General features: G+C 43.6%; 1 protein-coding gene across 2 annotated transcripts in view; it reads left to right on the top strand.

Annotated features, from left to right (window-relative positions):
• FOCAD (focadhesin) overlaps positions 1 to 14,569 on the top strand; it is a 301,972-nt gene that overhangs the window by 273,049 nt on the left and 14,354 nt on the right. For both annotated transcript variants that reach the window (XM_046023020.1, XM_046023019.1), the window contains exons 36-39: positions 4,657 to 4,785; positions 7,111 to 7,226; positions 9,689 to 9,949; positions 10,931 to 11,020. In XM_046023020.1, coding sequence (XP_045878976.1) covers positions 4,657 to 4,785; positions 7,111 to 7,226; positions 9,689 to 9,949; positions 10,931 to 11,020 — 596 coding nt within the window. The remainder of the gene's footprint in view (positions 1 to 4,656; positions 4,786 to 7,110; positions 7,227 to 9,688; positions 9,950 to 10,930; positions 11,021 to 14,569) is intronic.

Genomic DNA, 14,569 nt, shown 5'->3' with positions numbered 1-14,569 from the left:
ACTGTCATTTCCTCAAGGGCAGGAAGAACATAGGTGTTTTATCCTAAATGCTTTGAGAACATTTAATCATTTCATTTTCAAATATTGACGTTTAATCATTTTCAAATATTGGTTGATCTATAGCTCTGTGTGTGTCTGTGTGTGTATGTGCATGCACGTGTATTAGACAATTCTAAGCTAAGTGCTTCTAAACAACACTGAAGATGGAGAAAATAATGACATGTCCACACTACGCGAACAGCACACCGTGATGGGGAATAGACGCGCCACCGGCTGTCAGCCGACTGCTTGTTACCAGACTTTTACTGGAGGGGTTACACATGTGTGTTGTGGCATTGAGATGTGATCCTCTGTGTAGCTAAAGTATGTGTGATAATGGGTCCTGTTGTAATGCATTATGTTCGGATATGCCATTTATATCAAGGTTCTTTGAGGCTGTCAACTGGATGAGAGATTTAAAGCAACTTTGTATCTGGATTTTAAAACATCTGGATCCTGTTAACAAGGATTGTTAGGCCTTCTCAGTTCCAAAGCCATCCTCTCTAAAGCATTCCAGTATTTCTTTTTATCTAAGGCTCTTGCTTGAAAGACAAAGCACAGCCAAGAAGGGAGCTAACCATTCCCTTTGCTTAGACTTGGATTCCTGTGTCCAGCACTGAAGATCTCTGGGGAGTGAACCACGTGACTGTGTTCTCCCATTTGGGGACTCCCCCTCTTTCCATACCCTCCCACCTCGCCCCCAACCACCACGTGCTTGGAACTGCCAAGTATTTTCTCCGTTCCTAACAGTTACTATAATTCCTTTCATTCCAGTTAGTGTCAGAATTAGTTCCCTGCAAATATAGCGGAAAATTTTGTGTGGTTCTAGTTACGCCTCTCAGTACCAATGCTCTGCCCTTTTTTTAAAAGGGAAGATTTATTGTGTGGTAGCACTTACTTGATTTTCAAGCCTCTGTTTCCTGCTTCAAGGTCTTGTGTCTGACTCTTGCTTGTGCATCAGGTTAGTTCCAAAGAGTGGAGAAGCAAGGTGCAAAGTGTATAGTGAAGCATGGTTGTGTGTAGTTACATATAGTGCAAGTTGTTAGTGCAAGAGCTTGTTGTGTAAGCAATAAAATAGGGTGTGGTTTTGTGTGCGCATGTGTGAAATGGTCATATTTTGCACTGGGTCCTGATGTTAGAGCACATGGTGTCTGTCTTTCCTGATTCCCTAGATCCTCTAGAAACAACAAAATTTCCGTAGTAAATTCTGTAGAAGGACCTGGAATAAAGTGTTATGTAATTTTGAAAACACTTGGCCTGAGAAAAAGAATTTAAAGGTATCTGCTTACGAATTAATGATTTCCAATGTAAAACTGGATTCATGCCCTTAATAGGAGAGAAAAGCAGTTCTATGCACAGATTTTTGTGTCCTGTCTGCTAGTTCATCAGGACGTTTCTGAGAATCACATGCCAAAATGACCCCAAAAATGCAGCTTCATTTTCTGTATGTCATGTCTGCTTTGCTGCCCACATGGTATAGGGACAGTTGCCCCATGTGTGTAACCAGGATGGTGTTCTGGGAATGGCCAACCTGTTAATTCCTAGCACAGCATTTTGATTTTTATCACACCTGATTCTTTCCTTGTCGGTGTGTCTGTCCTCTCATTAGAATATAAGCTCCATTACTGAAGGTGCCTGTTCCGTCTTGCACCAGCAGCTTGCACTATATGTAACTACACACAACCTCGCTTCACTATACGCTTTGCACCTTGCTTCTCCACTCTTCGGAACTGACCTGAGCCGAAGGCAGACACTTAACTGACTGAGCCACCCAGGCATCCCACCATCTTAACCATTTTTAAATATATGGTTCAGTAGTGTTACATATATTCACATTGTTGTAAAACCAATCTCCAGATGTTTTTCATCGTGCAAAACTGAAGCTCTGTACCTATTAAATAATGTCTACCCTTTCTCCTGCCCCATTACCCCTGGCAGCCGTCATTCTGTTTTCTGTTTCTCTTAATTTGACCACTTAAATACCTGATATAAAGAGACTTGTACAGTATTTGTCTTGTTGAGACCGTGTTATTTCATTCAGCATAGTGTCTTCAAGATTCATTTATGTTGTATTTTTTTAAAGATTTTATTTATTTATTTGACAGGCAGAGATCACAATCAGGCAGAGAGGCAGGCAGAGAGAGAGGAGAAAGCAAGCTCCCGGCTAAGCAGAGAGCCCAATGCGGGGCTCGATCCCAGGACCCTGGGACCATGACCCAAGCTGAAGGCAGAGGCTTTAACCCACTGAGCCACCCAGGCGCCCCTGCCTTTCTTTTTAATATTGACTACTGTTTCATGTGTGTATCAATTATATTTTGTTTCTCCATTTATCCACTGACTGACGTTTGGGTTGCTTCTGCTTGTTGGCCATTGTGAATAGTACTGCTGTGAACAGTGGTGTACAAACATCTGCTCAGAAATGGGATTTCTAGATTATATGGCAGTTCTGTTTTTAGTTTTTTGAGGCGCCATCATACCGTTTTCCGTAGGAGTTCTACCATTTTATAATCCCACCGACAGTCCACAAGGGTACCAGTTTCTCTAGTTTCTCCACATCTTTACCAACATGTGTTATTTTCTTTTCCTTTCCTTTTTTAAAAATAGTAATTGTCTTAATGGATGTTATCTCATTGTGAGATATTATCTCATTGTGGTTTGATTTGCAATTCTCTACTGATTAGGGATGTTGAGCATCTTTCCAAATGATTATTGGTCCTTTGTGTATCATCTCTAGAAAAACTCTACCCCTGCTTCTCCTTTCCCATATGCAGCATCTGCTGATTCTGCTACTCTTCTGCTGATTTAACCTCTGCTTCTCCTCTTTCCCTATGCTTTTCCTTTCTGCAGCTGTTTATCCTTTAGCAGACTTTGCCCCAACTTCTGCTTCCCCTCTTCCCCGGGCTGCTGATTCTGCTGGCTTTTCTGCCTCAGCTGCTGCTTCTCCTGTGCTTCTCCTTTCTGCAGCATTTGCCCTTTTGCTGATTGAACCCACCTTAGCTTCCCCTTTGTTCAGTGCCTGCTCATTTTGCTGCCTCTTCTGCCTCAGCTTCTCCCTTTTCTTGTGCTTCTCCTTTCTACAGTTTTTGTTCCCTTTATGGATTCTGTCCCCACCTCAGCTTCCCCCTTGTTCAGTCCCTGCTGATTGTGCTGCCTCTTCTGCCTCAGCTTCTCCCTTTTCTTGTGCTTCTCCTTTCTACAGTTTTTGTTCCCTTTATGGATTCTGTCCCCACCTCAGCTTCCCCCTTGTTCAGTCCCTGCTGATTGTGCTGCCTCTTCTGCCTCAGCTTCTCCCTTGTCTTGTGCTTCTCCTTTCTGCAGCTGTTGTTCCTTTTCAGATTCTGTCCGCACCTCAGCTTCCCCCTTGTTCAGTCCCTGCTGATCGTGCTGCCTCTTCTGCCTTAGCTTCTCCCTTTTCTTGTGCTTCTCCTTTCTGCAGCTGTTGTTCCTTTTTCAGCTTCTGTCCCCATCGCAGCTTCCCGCTCGTTCAGTTCCTGCTAATCGTACTGCCTCTTCTGCCTCAGCTTCTCCCTTTTCTTGTGCTTCTCCTTTCTGCAGCTGTTGTTCCTTTTTCAGATTCTGTCTGCACCTCAGCTTCCCGCTTGTTCAGTCCCTGCTGATCGTGCTGCCTCTTCTGCCTCAGCTTCTTCTTCTCTTGCGCTTGTCCTTTCTGCAGCTGTTGCTCCTTTTGCTGACTCCACCCTTTTGCTTCATCCTCTTTCAGTGGCTGCTGATTCTGCTGCTTATCTGCTGATCCTTATCTGTTTTTCCTTTTCCTACTGATGGTTTTCCTGAGTCTGCTGCTCTTCCTGCTGATGCTGATTTCCCTTCTGATCCCCCTGCTCTTGTTTCTCCTCGCTGTTTTACTTTTTTGCACATCATTTCTGGCTCCCTTCGAACTTCATTTTATATGGCCCTCAGTGGCTACTCGGACCCTGACTGTGTCTTATGGCTCCACTCATAATTACTCCAGTGTGTCATCATGTCGTTTTCAAATTATCCTCCTTTAAAAAAAAAAAGTGCGTAAACAATGAAACAATGAATTTTGGATCACTGAAAAAAATTAAATTTAAAAAATTTTGGTAAAGCTATGAACGGTTGTAGATAACTGATTAATCTGGATATTAGCTGTATCGTAGGTGCTCACCCCTGGAGCCGTCAGCCATGGCCCAGGCTGCAGAGTCAGTGCTAGGGGGAGGGGGCCACAGGCACTGAGGGACTTCGCGGTCGTTTGAAGGGACTATGCCCAAGGAGGCAATAGTTCCCTCCTTTTCTGGAAGTGAGTGAATGAGTAATGAGGCAATCATGTGGATCAGTTGCTCTTTTTAAAAAGTTGGATGAAGTACCCACAGGCGAGGATGGAAGACCGCTAAGTAGTAATGTGGGGTGCGTCTGTCCAGATGAGAGGGGGCAACTGGAGGCGAATAGGAAAGAGAAGGACAGAAGGAGCAGGCTTCCGTAACAGACGGGGTTGAGACTGAGAGCACAGGATTGAAGGCCTGACCGCAGTTGCAGCTGTGCCGCCAAATCGTTTGAAACTGGAAAGAGGGAAAATTGGCATTTCCCCCTCTCACGGTGCTGTCAAGGTGTCTCACTAATTTTGTTTCCTTTCTGTCGCAGGTCCCGAGTCTGTGCCTCCTTCCCTTCTCAAAGTCGTGATGAAACCCATCGCAGCTGTCGGAGAAAGCTACCAGTATCCTCCTGTGAACTGGGCTGCGCTCCTCTCTCCACTTCTGAGGCTAAACTTTGGTAAATATCAAATGTTTTTAGGCCTTCGGACCCCGCTTTTAGGATGTGACCTGAATAGAGATTCTGGGTCACAGTCGGTGGTGACTGGAGAGACCTTTGGGATCTTGAGGTTTGTCTTCTTGGATGCAAGCGCTGGGTTACTTCCACCGAGTCACTTTCTAGATCGCTGAGGCTGAGCAGGAGGAGGAGGTCTAAAGACACAGGCCAGGTGCGCTCATCAAAGCAGTACTTGGCTGGCGTGTGCCTGTTGCTGCGTGTGTGGTGCAGGTCCCAGAAAGCCCGGTTTGATGGTCATCCAACTGCACAGTGAGAGCTCTAGGATTCAAGGAAGCGCCCTATGGCATGGAGCATTAGTTTTCTGTTGCTGCTGGAACAAGTTACCACAGATTCAGTGGCTTGAAGCACTGCACATTTATCAGCTTATAATTCTGTCGATCAGAAGTCCAGCATGGTTCTTGGCCATGGCATCGTTCTTTCCTAGATGCCCTGAGGAGTGCTATGGTCTGTGTTTTTGTCCCCCCAAAATTCATATGTTGAAATCCTAATCCCTAGTGTGTTATGTGGGGCCTTTAGGAGGTAAGTTGGTCATGAGTGTGGAGCCCTCGGAGGCCCCTGAGAGCTCCTTAGCCCCTCCTGCAGTGTGAGGACACAGCGAGAGTTGGCATTCTACAGCCGGGAACACAGGGTTCCACCAGAACCCGACCATCCTGGCACCCTGATCTTAGACTTCCAGCTGCCAGAACGATGCGAAGCACATTTCTATTGTTTATAAACCAGCTGTTCTGTGATATTTTGTTAGAGCAGCCCAAGCAGACGAAGGCAGGAAGAATCCGTTTCTCTCCCTTTCCCAGCTTCCAAAGGTTGCCCGCATTCCTTGGCTTGTGTTGTCCTGTGTCCTGTCTTTCCCCACCCCGCCCTGGTTTCTTCCTCTTCAAAGCCTGCAGTGGAGAGCGGAAACCTCACACTGTTCTCTTTCTGGTCCCACAACCAGGAGAGGTTCTCCACATTAAAGACTCATGTGATTAATGGGTCCATTTGCATAATCCAGGATAATCTCCCCATCTCAGCAGTCCTTAACCTCTGTCACTTCTCAGAAGTCCCTCTGCCAAGCAGGGTAATACAACATAGCCACAGCTCCAGGCATTAGGATGGGGGCATGTTTAAGGGCCGAGGCTCTCTTTACCACAGATACTTTGTGAGGAGAGACAGAGGGAGCGCACACCTGTCATTCACCCCCAGCGGCCTCCTTTATGATGTTAGTGTATGCAGATTGAATCCCATGTACTTGTCCCCCCATCTCAAGAAAAAGAGTGGGGAGAACCACTTTTTAACAGTGCTGTATTACTCTGCGTGTGTGTATTTGCCGTGTTCGTTCTGTTATTTACAGTGGGGTGCTCGCTTGCATAGGATATGCAGAAAGACTTGTAAACTGTAATTTATGTACAACGGAAAGGAATCAGAGATGATTTTGACTATACACAGTTTTTGCACTTAAATGCTTTCATTTGAACCTAATACCTCTATAACATACGATGTCACCGTACCATGTTTCTGGAGATTTTGTTTGAAAAGTATGTTCTCCCGAGCCTCCCCTGTTATGATGTGCTGTATTAAAAATATTCATGTTTTAGTGTAAATCCTTAGAAAAAAGAAGAAACGATCTGGTTGGGAAAACATGCCTGCTGATGGGAATTGGGCTAGTAAAAGTCTGGATTGCAAGAGAACGTGGTGACCATTTTTTTTTTTTAAGATTTCTATTTATTTATTTGACACAGAGGGAGAAATCACAAGTAGGCAGAGAGGCAGGCAGAGAGAGAAGGGGAAGCAGGCTCCTCGATGAGCAGAGAGCCCGATTCGGGGCTCGATCCCAGGACCCTGAGACCATGATCTAAGCCGAAAGCAGAGACTTAAAACCACTGAGCCACCCAGGCGCCCCATGTGGCTACATTTTTAAGTCCCTCCGGACATAAACAGATTTCTCTGTCTTCAGAATGAAAGGTGGCGAGGAGGGGAAAACAGAGACAGGGAGTTTATCTAGAATTTTCTCAAGTTTTTCTTAGTATTTGATTCTTTAGATTTCTTAGGACATCGCAAGAGAAATTTCCTGAGCAAGATCATGGCCCTTGCCAGTTCCAAGACTTACCCCTCTGCTGCCAGTGGGTACAATCTTTGCTTCATAGTGGCAAGGTCACTTGGCATATCTTTTGGTTCACTCAAGTACTGTTACTGGGAGAAGTCGTACCAGCGGGTGCTTTGATTTGAGACATGGAAGCCTGCCGGTGAGTCCCAGGAGCAGCTGTATTAGCCTCTATTCTTTCTCCACAGGGGAAGAGATCCAGCAACTGTGCCTTGAAGTTACGGTGACACAGGCGCAGTCATCCCAGAATGCAGCTGCGCTCTTGGGACTGTGGGTGATGCCGCCGCTGGTCCACGGTCTGAGCGTAAGTCGAATTTAAGGCTGCTGGGCAGCAGGCGGATATGGCTCTTTTGGGGGAGAGGAGCGCTCATTTGTGTGTGCATTCTCAAAGTCAAGAGTGGACAGATGTGACTTTCTAAATCTCAGGGCCTTGGCAGTCGCTGGCCAGCAGACTGGGACAGTGTGTGATTCAGACCTCTACCCTAGCCGTCGGGGTTCATGCTTTCGGCTCCCGTTGATTACGAAAAAGGAAAATGATGGTCAGAGATATTAAAGTTCCTTTCTCTAGATCGTACAGCTAGAAAATCATGGTGTTATTGAAACCTCGGCTTATCTCTAGGATATGCAGTATGTTGGTCCGGTAGGTATTAAGAGAATGGCAAATCCATATATGATCCCTCCCTTTCACAGAAAAGGCAGCAATTCAGGTGGGCCCTGAAGGCTCGGTAAGGTTTTGTTAGGCATCAAGTTAGAGGCCCGAGGCGGGGCGGCGGTGGGGAATGTAGGTGGGAGGGTATAGATGAAGGAGGAGGACATCTCTGCCGGGATGTTTGTCTTGGGCCAAGTGCTGAGGAAGAAGCAGCATAGCCCAGTGTCTAAGAAGCAGCGAGATGGTTTAAAAATGCAAAATTAACAAATCGGATAAATTTGAATATATTCAAAGCTAGGACCAAACAAAGCCAAAACCCCCCACATCCCATGATTCCTTAGAGGTTTACCAATTGATCCTAAATTAACTGATCCTGTTATTCTTCAGGAAGCTTTAATTCCTTGAGAATAGTGTAAAGTTCTCATATTTGTTCCTCGGTCTTTTAACTTCAGTTCCTGTCCCGTCTTTTTATCTTCTAAGCTCTGCTATGTATTCTAGTGCTCCTTAATTGAAGGGGGACGGACTGAGGGCTGCGTTCTCGTGTCAGCAATGACCGTGAGGTGTCTGGCCCAAGCACCTCCCATCCGGCTGCCAGTACCCAGTGCTTGCTAGGTACCCGCTACTTGTAAGCGCTCAGTGAGCACTTTTGGACAGCAGATTGAATCTCTCTTCAATTCTGGCAGATTCTTTTTTCTACCTTGAGTTATAATTTATAGTCCATAAAGTATGGCTGTGTGTTGAGCGACAATTTGATGAGTTCCAGGACATTTATACATTTTCGTCCATCCCCAGTAATATTTCTGTCATCCCCCCAAAACTGCATTGTCCCCACCTGGAGACGATCCCCACTCCCAGTCTCAGACCCGGGCTACCTCTGATCTGTTTTTGGTCTCTATAATTTTTCTCCTTTTAGAGAACTTTCCTAATAAATTTCAATTTCATATAAGCTTTAGAAATTCTTTAGAAAGACATCATACAATATGAAGTCTTTCATGCCTGGCTTATTTCATTTCTGAGAAGTCGAGTTTTTTTGTTTCCATTTTACAAGTTGATAAACTACGGCAGGTTACAATTAAACAAAGTTTATATTGCTAATAAACAGGAGTGAGTCCGGCTGACTCCAAAGTCTGTGTCTAAGACACTGTTCTATGAACCCCTCCTTCCTTTTGAGTCAGGTATACCTCAAAAATACCTCAAAAATCTTTCTAGAATTTAGTTCTCCTCCCACTTCCCTGTTATATTTTTGGCATTTGTCCATGATTGTGGACTCTCTTATTATCTACGTTAATGAACAAATGAAGTTTGTGAATTCATTTTCTTAATTATATACCTTCTCATTTACAAAAAAGATCAGGAATGGCATGTTCTTTCCAGCGAGCTGTTTAGCTAACTCATGCAACCACGCTGATACTTTTTTGAAATTTACTGGGCCGTGTCAGGTTTTCTTTCCTTTTTTTTTTTTAAGACCACTTCTTTCCGACTCGCTGCTCCTTTGGTAGCATACCTGTGTTCCTAAGAACTTCTCGGCCTCCTCTCTTAACATGTCTGGCACACAGCTATTTCAAACCCTGCCCCCTTTTCAGCTCTCATGACCTCTAGGAAGCCAAGGTCATGTCCCCATTTGTGTGGTCAGCAATGGTTCTGGCATGCCAGTCCTTTTGATTTCCTTATGTTTCCTAGAAGAAGAAATTAATAATATCAGGTATTCCGATGAGTCTCTTTCCTACAGAGGAGCCTTTTTTCATCTTCAGGATTTTGGTGCTTGCCAGAGAATGTGATCTTTTAAGACAGAATAGCAGCTGTCATGTACGTCGAGAAGTCGCACAGTATTTTCCTCCCCGTAAAAAGACCCATGGCTTAAGCGGAGTGGTTCACGGGTGGATTGGCAGATGCTGTCTATACCCACGAGGCACCGTGGGTCACAAGTCCTGGCAGCAGCAGCCAAAATTGCATTCATCAGCGGCCCATTGGACCATGAGGCTGGGGGCCCTGTGGGGCCAGAAGTAACGCGAACCTTTCTTCTCTCATCCTACCCTCAAACACGGGGACAGCCTCAAGGTTTTGAGCACCGTGAACCCAGATGTGCCTGTTTCCGACCTCTTTTCTTTTGCTTCCAGGTGAATATCAAGAAGTACCTCCTGGTGTCCACGCCTCTGTGGGTAAAACACGTCTCTGACGAACAGATCCGGGGCTTCGTTGAAAATGTGATGGTGCCCGTTTTTAGAGCAGCTTCCCCGCCTGCCCAGGCTGAGTTGCGCGCGAGTGCCCTGCAGGGGCTGGGTCAGGCCATGAAGCTGCCCAGCCCGACCCACCACCTCTGGAGTCTGCTCTCTGAAGCTACTGGAAATATTTTCGACCTTCTGCCAAATAAGATTCGGGTGAGGAACAAAAATATTTACACTCCCAATGATTTATGTTTGGGATTTTTGAAAGCCCTTTTGGCAAAGCAGGGAGGTGTATGTTTTAAAAATGTGGCAGGAAGGCTAGGAAGAAATAACCACATTTTTCACGAGGAATGTGTTCGCTTCCAAGATCTAAATTGAGGTTGAATATGTAGAACCAAAGTTGGGAGCAAGCTTAGCTGCGGGGTTAACGAGTGCTACACCAGGAAATACGCCCTTGGGCCTTCTACCAAATACAGAAGATGAGCAGGCTCAGAAGTGCTTCCACATTGCGCCTGGAGACTCTTTGGGCACAATGTCCAGTATTTTGCTTATATCAAGTGATGTAATCCTAGCCTTTCCCCTCCCCCAACAGATTCCTGAATTGTAGTTTTACAAAGAAATTAAAACATCTCTTTGGAACGATGGATTCTGATAAGAGGAAAAAAGTACAGCCACACAAATAAAATAATAGGAAAGGTGGTTTTTGTTCTGTTTTTAAGTAAGCTCTGTGCCCTGTGTGGGGCTTGAACTCATGACTCTGTGATTAAGCATCACCTGCTCTACCAACTGAGCCAGGCACGCCACCCCAGAAAGATGTGTTTTTTTTGTTTTTTATTTTTAAAGATTTTATTTATTTATTTGACAGAGAGAGATCACAAGTAGGCAGAGAGGCAGGCAGAGAGAGAGAGGAGGAAGCAGGCTCCCTGCTGAGCAGAGAGCTGGCTGTGGGACTTGATTCCAGGACCCTGAGATCATGACCTGAGCCGAAGGCAGAGGCTTTAACCCACTGAGCCACCCAGGCGCCCAAGATTTTTTTTTTTTTAATGATAAAAATTGGCCATATATTTGGTTTGATTAATGTCCCATAAGCTGCTGTTCATGGAAATAAGTAAATCTAGTAATTCGTCAGAACATGGAGACAATATCTGTTATGTTACCTCGTGTTTTGACATGCTTGTAATTTTTCTTTGCCAGAGAAATGATCTAGAGCTGTATGTCAGTGTAGCAAAATGCCTCTCAGAAATGACAGATGATGAAGCCAATCGGGTTGCCCAGATTACGGAGGTAAGAATGTATCTATATATTTATTTCCATTACTGAAGTGGGGGTTACGATTGAAGAGGTGACTACAGTATCCTTTTGACGGAAGCTAGTTTTGCTTCATATCTGTTAGTGGTTGATTTGAGGAAACGCTCTGTGTTCACTGTGGGATCTCGTGTTCAGGCTAGTGGTATGGATGGATAGATGGATGAATAACATTGTAACCTAATTCCACTTTGTCAAGATCATGTTCATGTCACCTGTGGGCAAATATAAGTATAGGACAACATCTTCAATAAAAATCCCTAAGAATGGGAATATTCTGGCTGAAGACCTTTCTGGTACATGGAAGGCATAAATAAGTAGTTCTTAAATTTGATTTTCTTTCACCTGGTACTTATTATCCTTTTGTAACGAAGAAAGGTGTCTATTTGAAAAACAAACACTATTAGTTCAGACACAAGATAATTAACAGATATTCCTTTTTTTTAAGATTTTATTTATTTATTTGTCAGGGAGCACAAGCAGGGCGATCAGCTGGCAGAGAAAGAGGGAGAAGCAGCCTCCCCACTGAGCAAGGAGCCCGATGTGGGACCCGATCCCAGGACTCTGGGATCATGACCTGAGCCAAAGGCAAATGCTTAACCAACTGAGCCTCCAGGCGTCCCAACAATTACTCCTTATACTCACACCCAAAGGATGAATGAGTAACATACCAGTAAAGTTGCACATTTAGCTAGTATAATACATGTCTTGTTAGTTTTGAATTGCCTATAAACAGTGAATTATTTTTTTTAGTATGTGTATCCCAGTGGACATACTTATACAAATGCCAACTCTACATATCAGATGATAGCAAAGATCTAGAGAACTGTGAGCCCTCACCCAGCTGGTAGACCTCTTACCATTTATTTCACCTGATGACAGATGTGCCTGTTCAGTTGAATCCTTGAATTGCTGCCTTGTATAGCCGTGATTCTCAAAATGCGTTCCTTGGGCTAGCAGCATAAGCATGGTGACTGATTAGAAATGAAAGTTCTGGATTCCCACGTCAGCCAGGTCTACTGAATCAGGGCGGGGTCCGGGAGTCTGTATTTTAACAGTCCCTCCAGGCGATAGTGCTGCATCCTGAGGTTTGAGAACTCCTGTTAGAGTATTTGGAATATCAGCATTTTGGAGATTAGTTTGTTTTAAGGAAATGCTTAAGAGAATGGACTATGCAGGGGATTGAAATCCAGCTGTGTGATTCACTAGCAATTGGTTACATTTCATAATCTCTCTCTGCCTCGGTTTCCTTATCTATAGAAGGGACATATTAACACCTACCTCCCAGAGTTGGTTTGAGAGTTACAGTGACTTAATCCATGGTAGGTTCTTGGAAAAATATCTGACATAGGGCTAGTACTCAGTGATTATTTGTTATCCTTATGATCATATTCATGTAATTTATTATATCCTGTTATTATAATATTCATGTAATATAGTTGGAATTAATGCATATAATTTCCTTCGTGGTACCTGGAGCTGAACGTTGCTGGGTTACTCACCCAGGTTCTTTTTTTTTTTTTTTTTTTTTTAATTTTATTTTTATTCATTTGACAGAGAGAGATCGCAAGTAGGCAGAGCAACAGGCGGGGGTGGGGGTGGAGGTGGAAAGCAGGCTCCCTGCTGAGCAGAGAGCCCGATGCAGGACTTGATCCCAGGACCCTGAGATCATGACCTGAGCCAAAGGCAGAGGCTTAACCCACTGAGCCCCCCAGGCGCCCCTTCACCCGGATTCTTAAAGTACCACTTAGAACATTTTTGCTAGAACTTAACTGAATAGTGTTCTTATGCTCCCAAAAGAGTTAGTGCATTTTACTGAGGTCAATGTCTTCTGTTCTTTTCTGGAAAGAATAAAGTAGTGAAGGGCTCAGACTCCCTGAATTTCAGCTCTTACTCTGCCTCGAGCCATGTGACCGTAAGCAAGTTACATAACGTCTGTGCTTACTACTGTCGTCTACAAAGGAAGGATGATGGTTGTTATCTGCGTAGGGTGATGTGAAAATTCAGTGGTTCGTACAGGACTTCTCACACTTTCTGGTCTCAGGACTACTTTAGAGTCTTACAAACTATTGAGGGTTCCAAAAGACTTTAATTTAAATGATCATATCTTTCAATATTTACCATATTAGAAATTAAAACTGGGAAATTTTTAAAATATTTACTTAAAAGTAATAATAAACCCATTGCATCGTAACACAAATAAAAAAAATTTTGAAAACAAATAAAAAATTGTATTGTTTTCCATTTTTGCAAACCTCTTTAATGTCTGGCTTAATGGAAGTCTCTTGAATGTTGAACTCTCATCGCTGCTGCTTCATTCAGTCTGTGGTGTTATTTTGGTGAAGTATGTGGGGAAAATCCAGCCTCATACAGATGTGTCAGTAGAAAAGGGAAGAGTGTGTTGATAGTTTCAAATAATTAAGGATATCTTTTTTTGTTTGTTTTGATGTTGCAATGGAACTCAACAAACGGTGTTTCCTTCAGGAAACTATGTGGAGTCTGAGTCCCTATCAGTGAACTTCACATAGTCTGTTGTATTAAAACCCATTGGTCCGACTTCCTCTCTGCATATATCACAAAATCATTTGGAAATCACTGAGTCACTGAGTTTTGAAAATCTTCCAAATGTTGATGCATTTCATTATACACTACCAAACATCACATTTGTTAAAATCATCAGGAAAGTCTTTTATGTATTGGGAAACTGCCAACTCATAGTAGCAAATACAAATTTTTCCCGAAAGTCTAATTTTCACTTGAAAGCTCAGATTTTATCACTGCTAACAAATACTGTCATGTATTTCCTTGAGTGACACTCTCACTTTCTTCTACTTAAAAAAAAAAAAAAAAGTCCGTCAAATACTCAGTTTGAAGAACCATCATTGGTCCATCAGTCATCCTTCCAAGTAGATGTGTCCCACAAAACATGGCTATTTCAGTTCACAGCCCAGACTTAGTGTTTTCCCTCGAGACAACCGTTAATACTTGGCTAGGTCCCAGAAGTCCCTTTTGCATGCTTGCCATTTTATCATCCCTTTTGTTAAAAAGATGTATACTCAAGGGCGAAGGTTTAATGAAACTAATAATTTTTATTGTTTATAAGGGTATTTTAAGTAAAAGTTATTTTAAACAAAAATTGCAAGTGGCTGTGAAAAATGCAGTGACGCTTACTGTGCCCTTGGTGCTGTTGTAAATATATTTGACCTCACAGAGCCTCTAAAAGGGTCTTGGGGACCCTCGGAGGTCTGTGCGCTGCACTTTTGCGAACTGCCGAATTAATCCGTGTTAAGTGCTTAGAGCGGTGCCTGGCACATGAGTGCTGTGTTTTTCAGTCATTGTGTATTGTGTACAAATACACAAATACTCATTATTATTTGTGTATTTGTACAAAATATCATCACCAATTAACCCCTGAAATCACACGGTTTTTAGGAGAAAACAGGAGGAGACATTATAATGCTCTATCTGTACATTCATTTTAAAATACAGCACGCAGACAGACAGGTCACATGCTGCAGGAAATGAGTG

The sequence above is a fragment of the Meles meles genome, chromosome 11 (genome assembly GCF_922984935.1).
Source record: "Meles meles chromosome 11, mMelMel3.1 paternal haplotype, whole genome shotgun sequence".
NCBI lineage: Eukaryota > Metazoa > Chordata > Mammalia > Carnivora > Mustelidae > Meles > Meles meles.
This window is presented reverse-complemented; position numbering and strand designations above follow the sequence as displayed.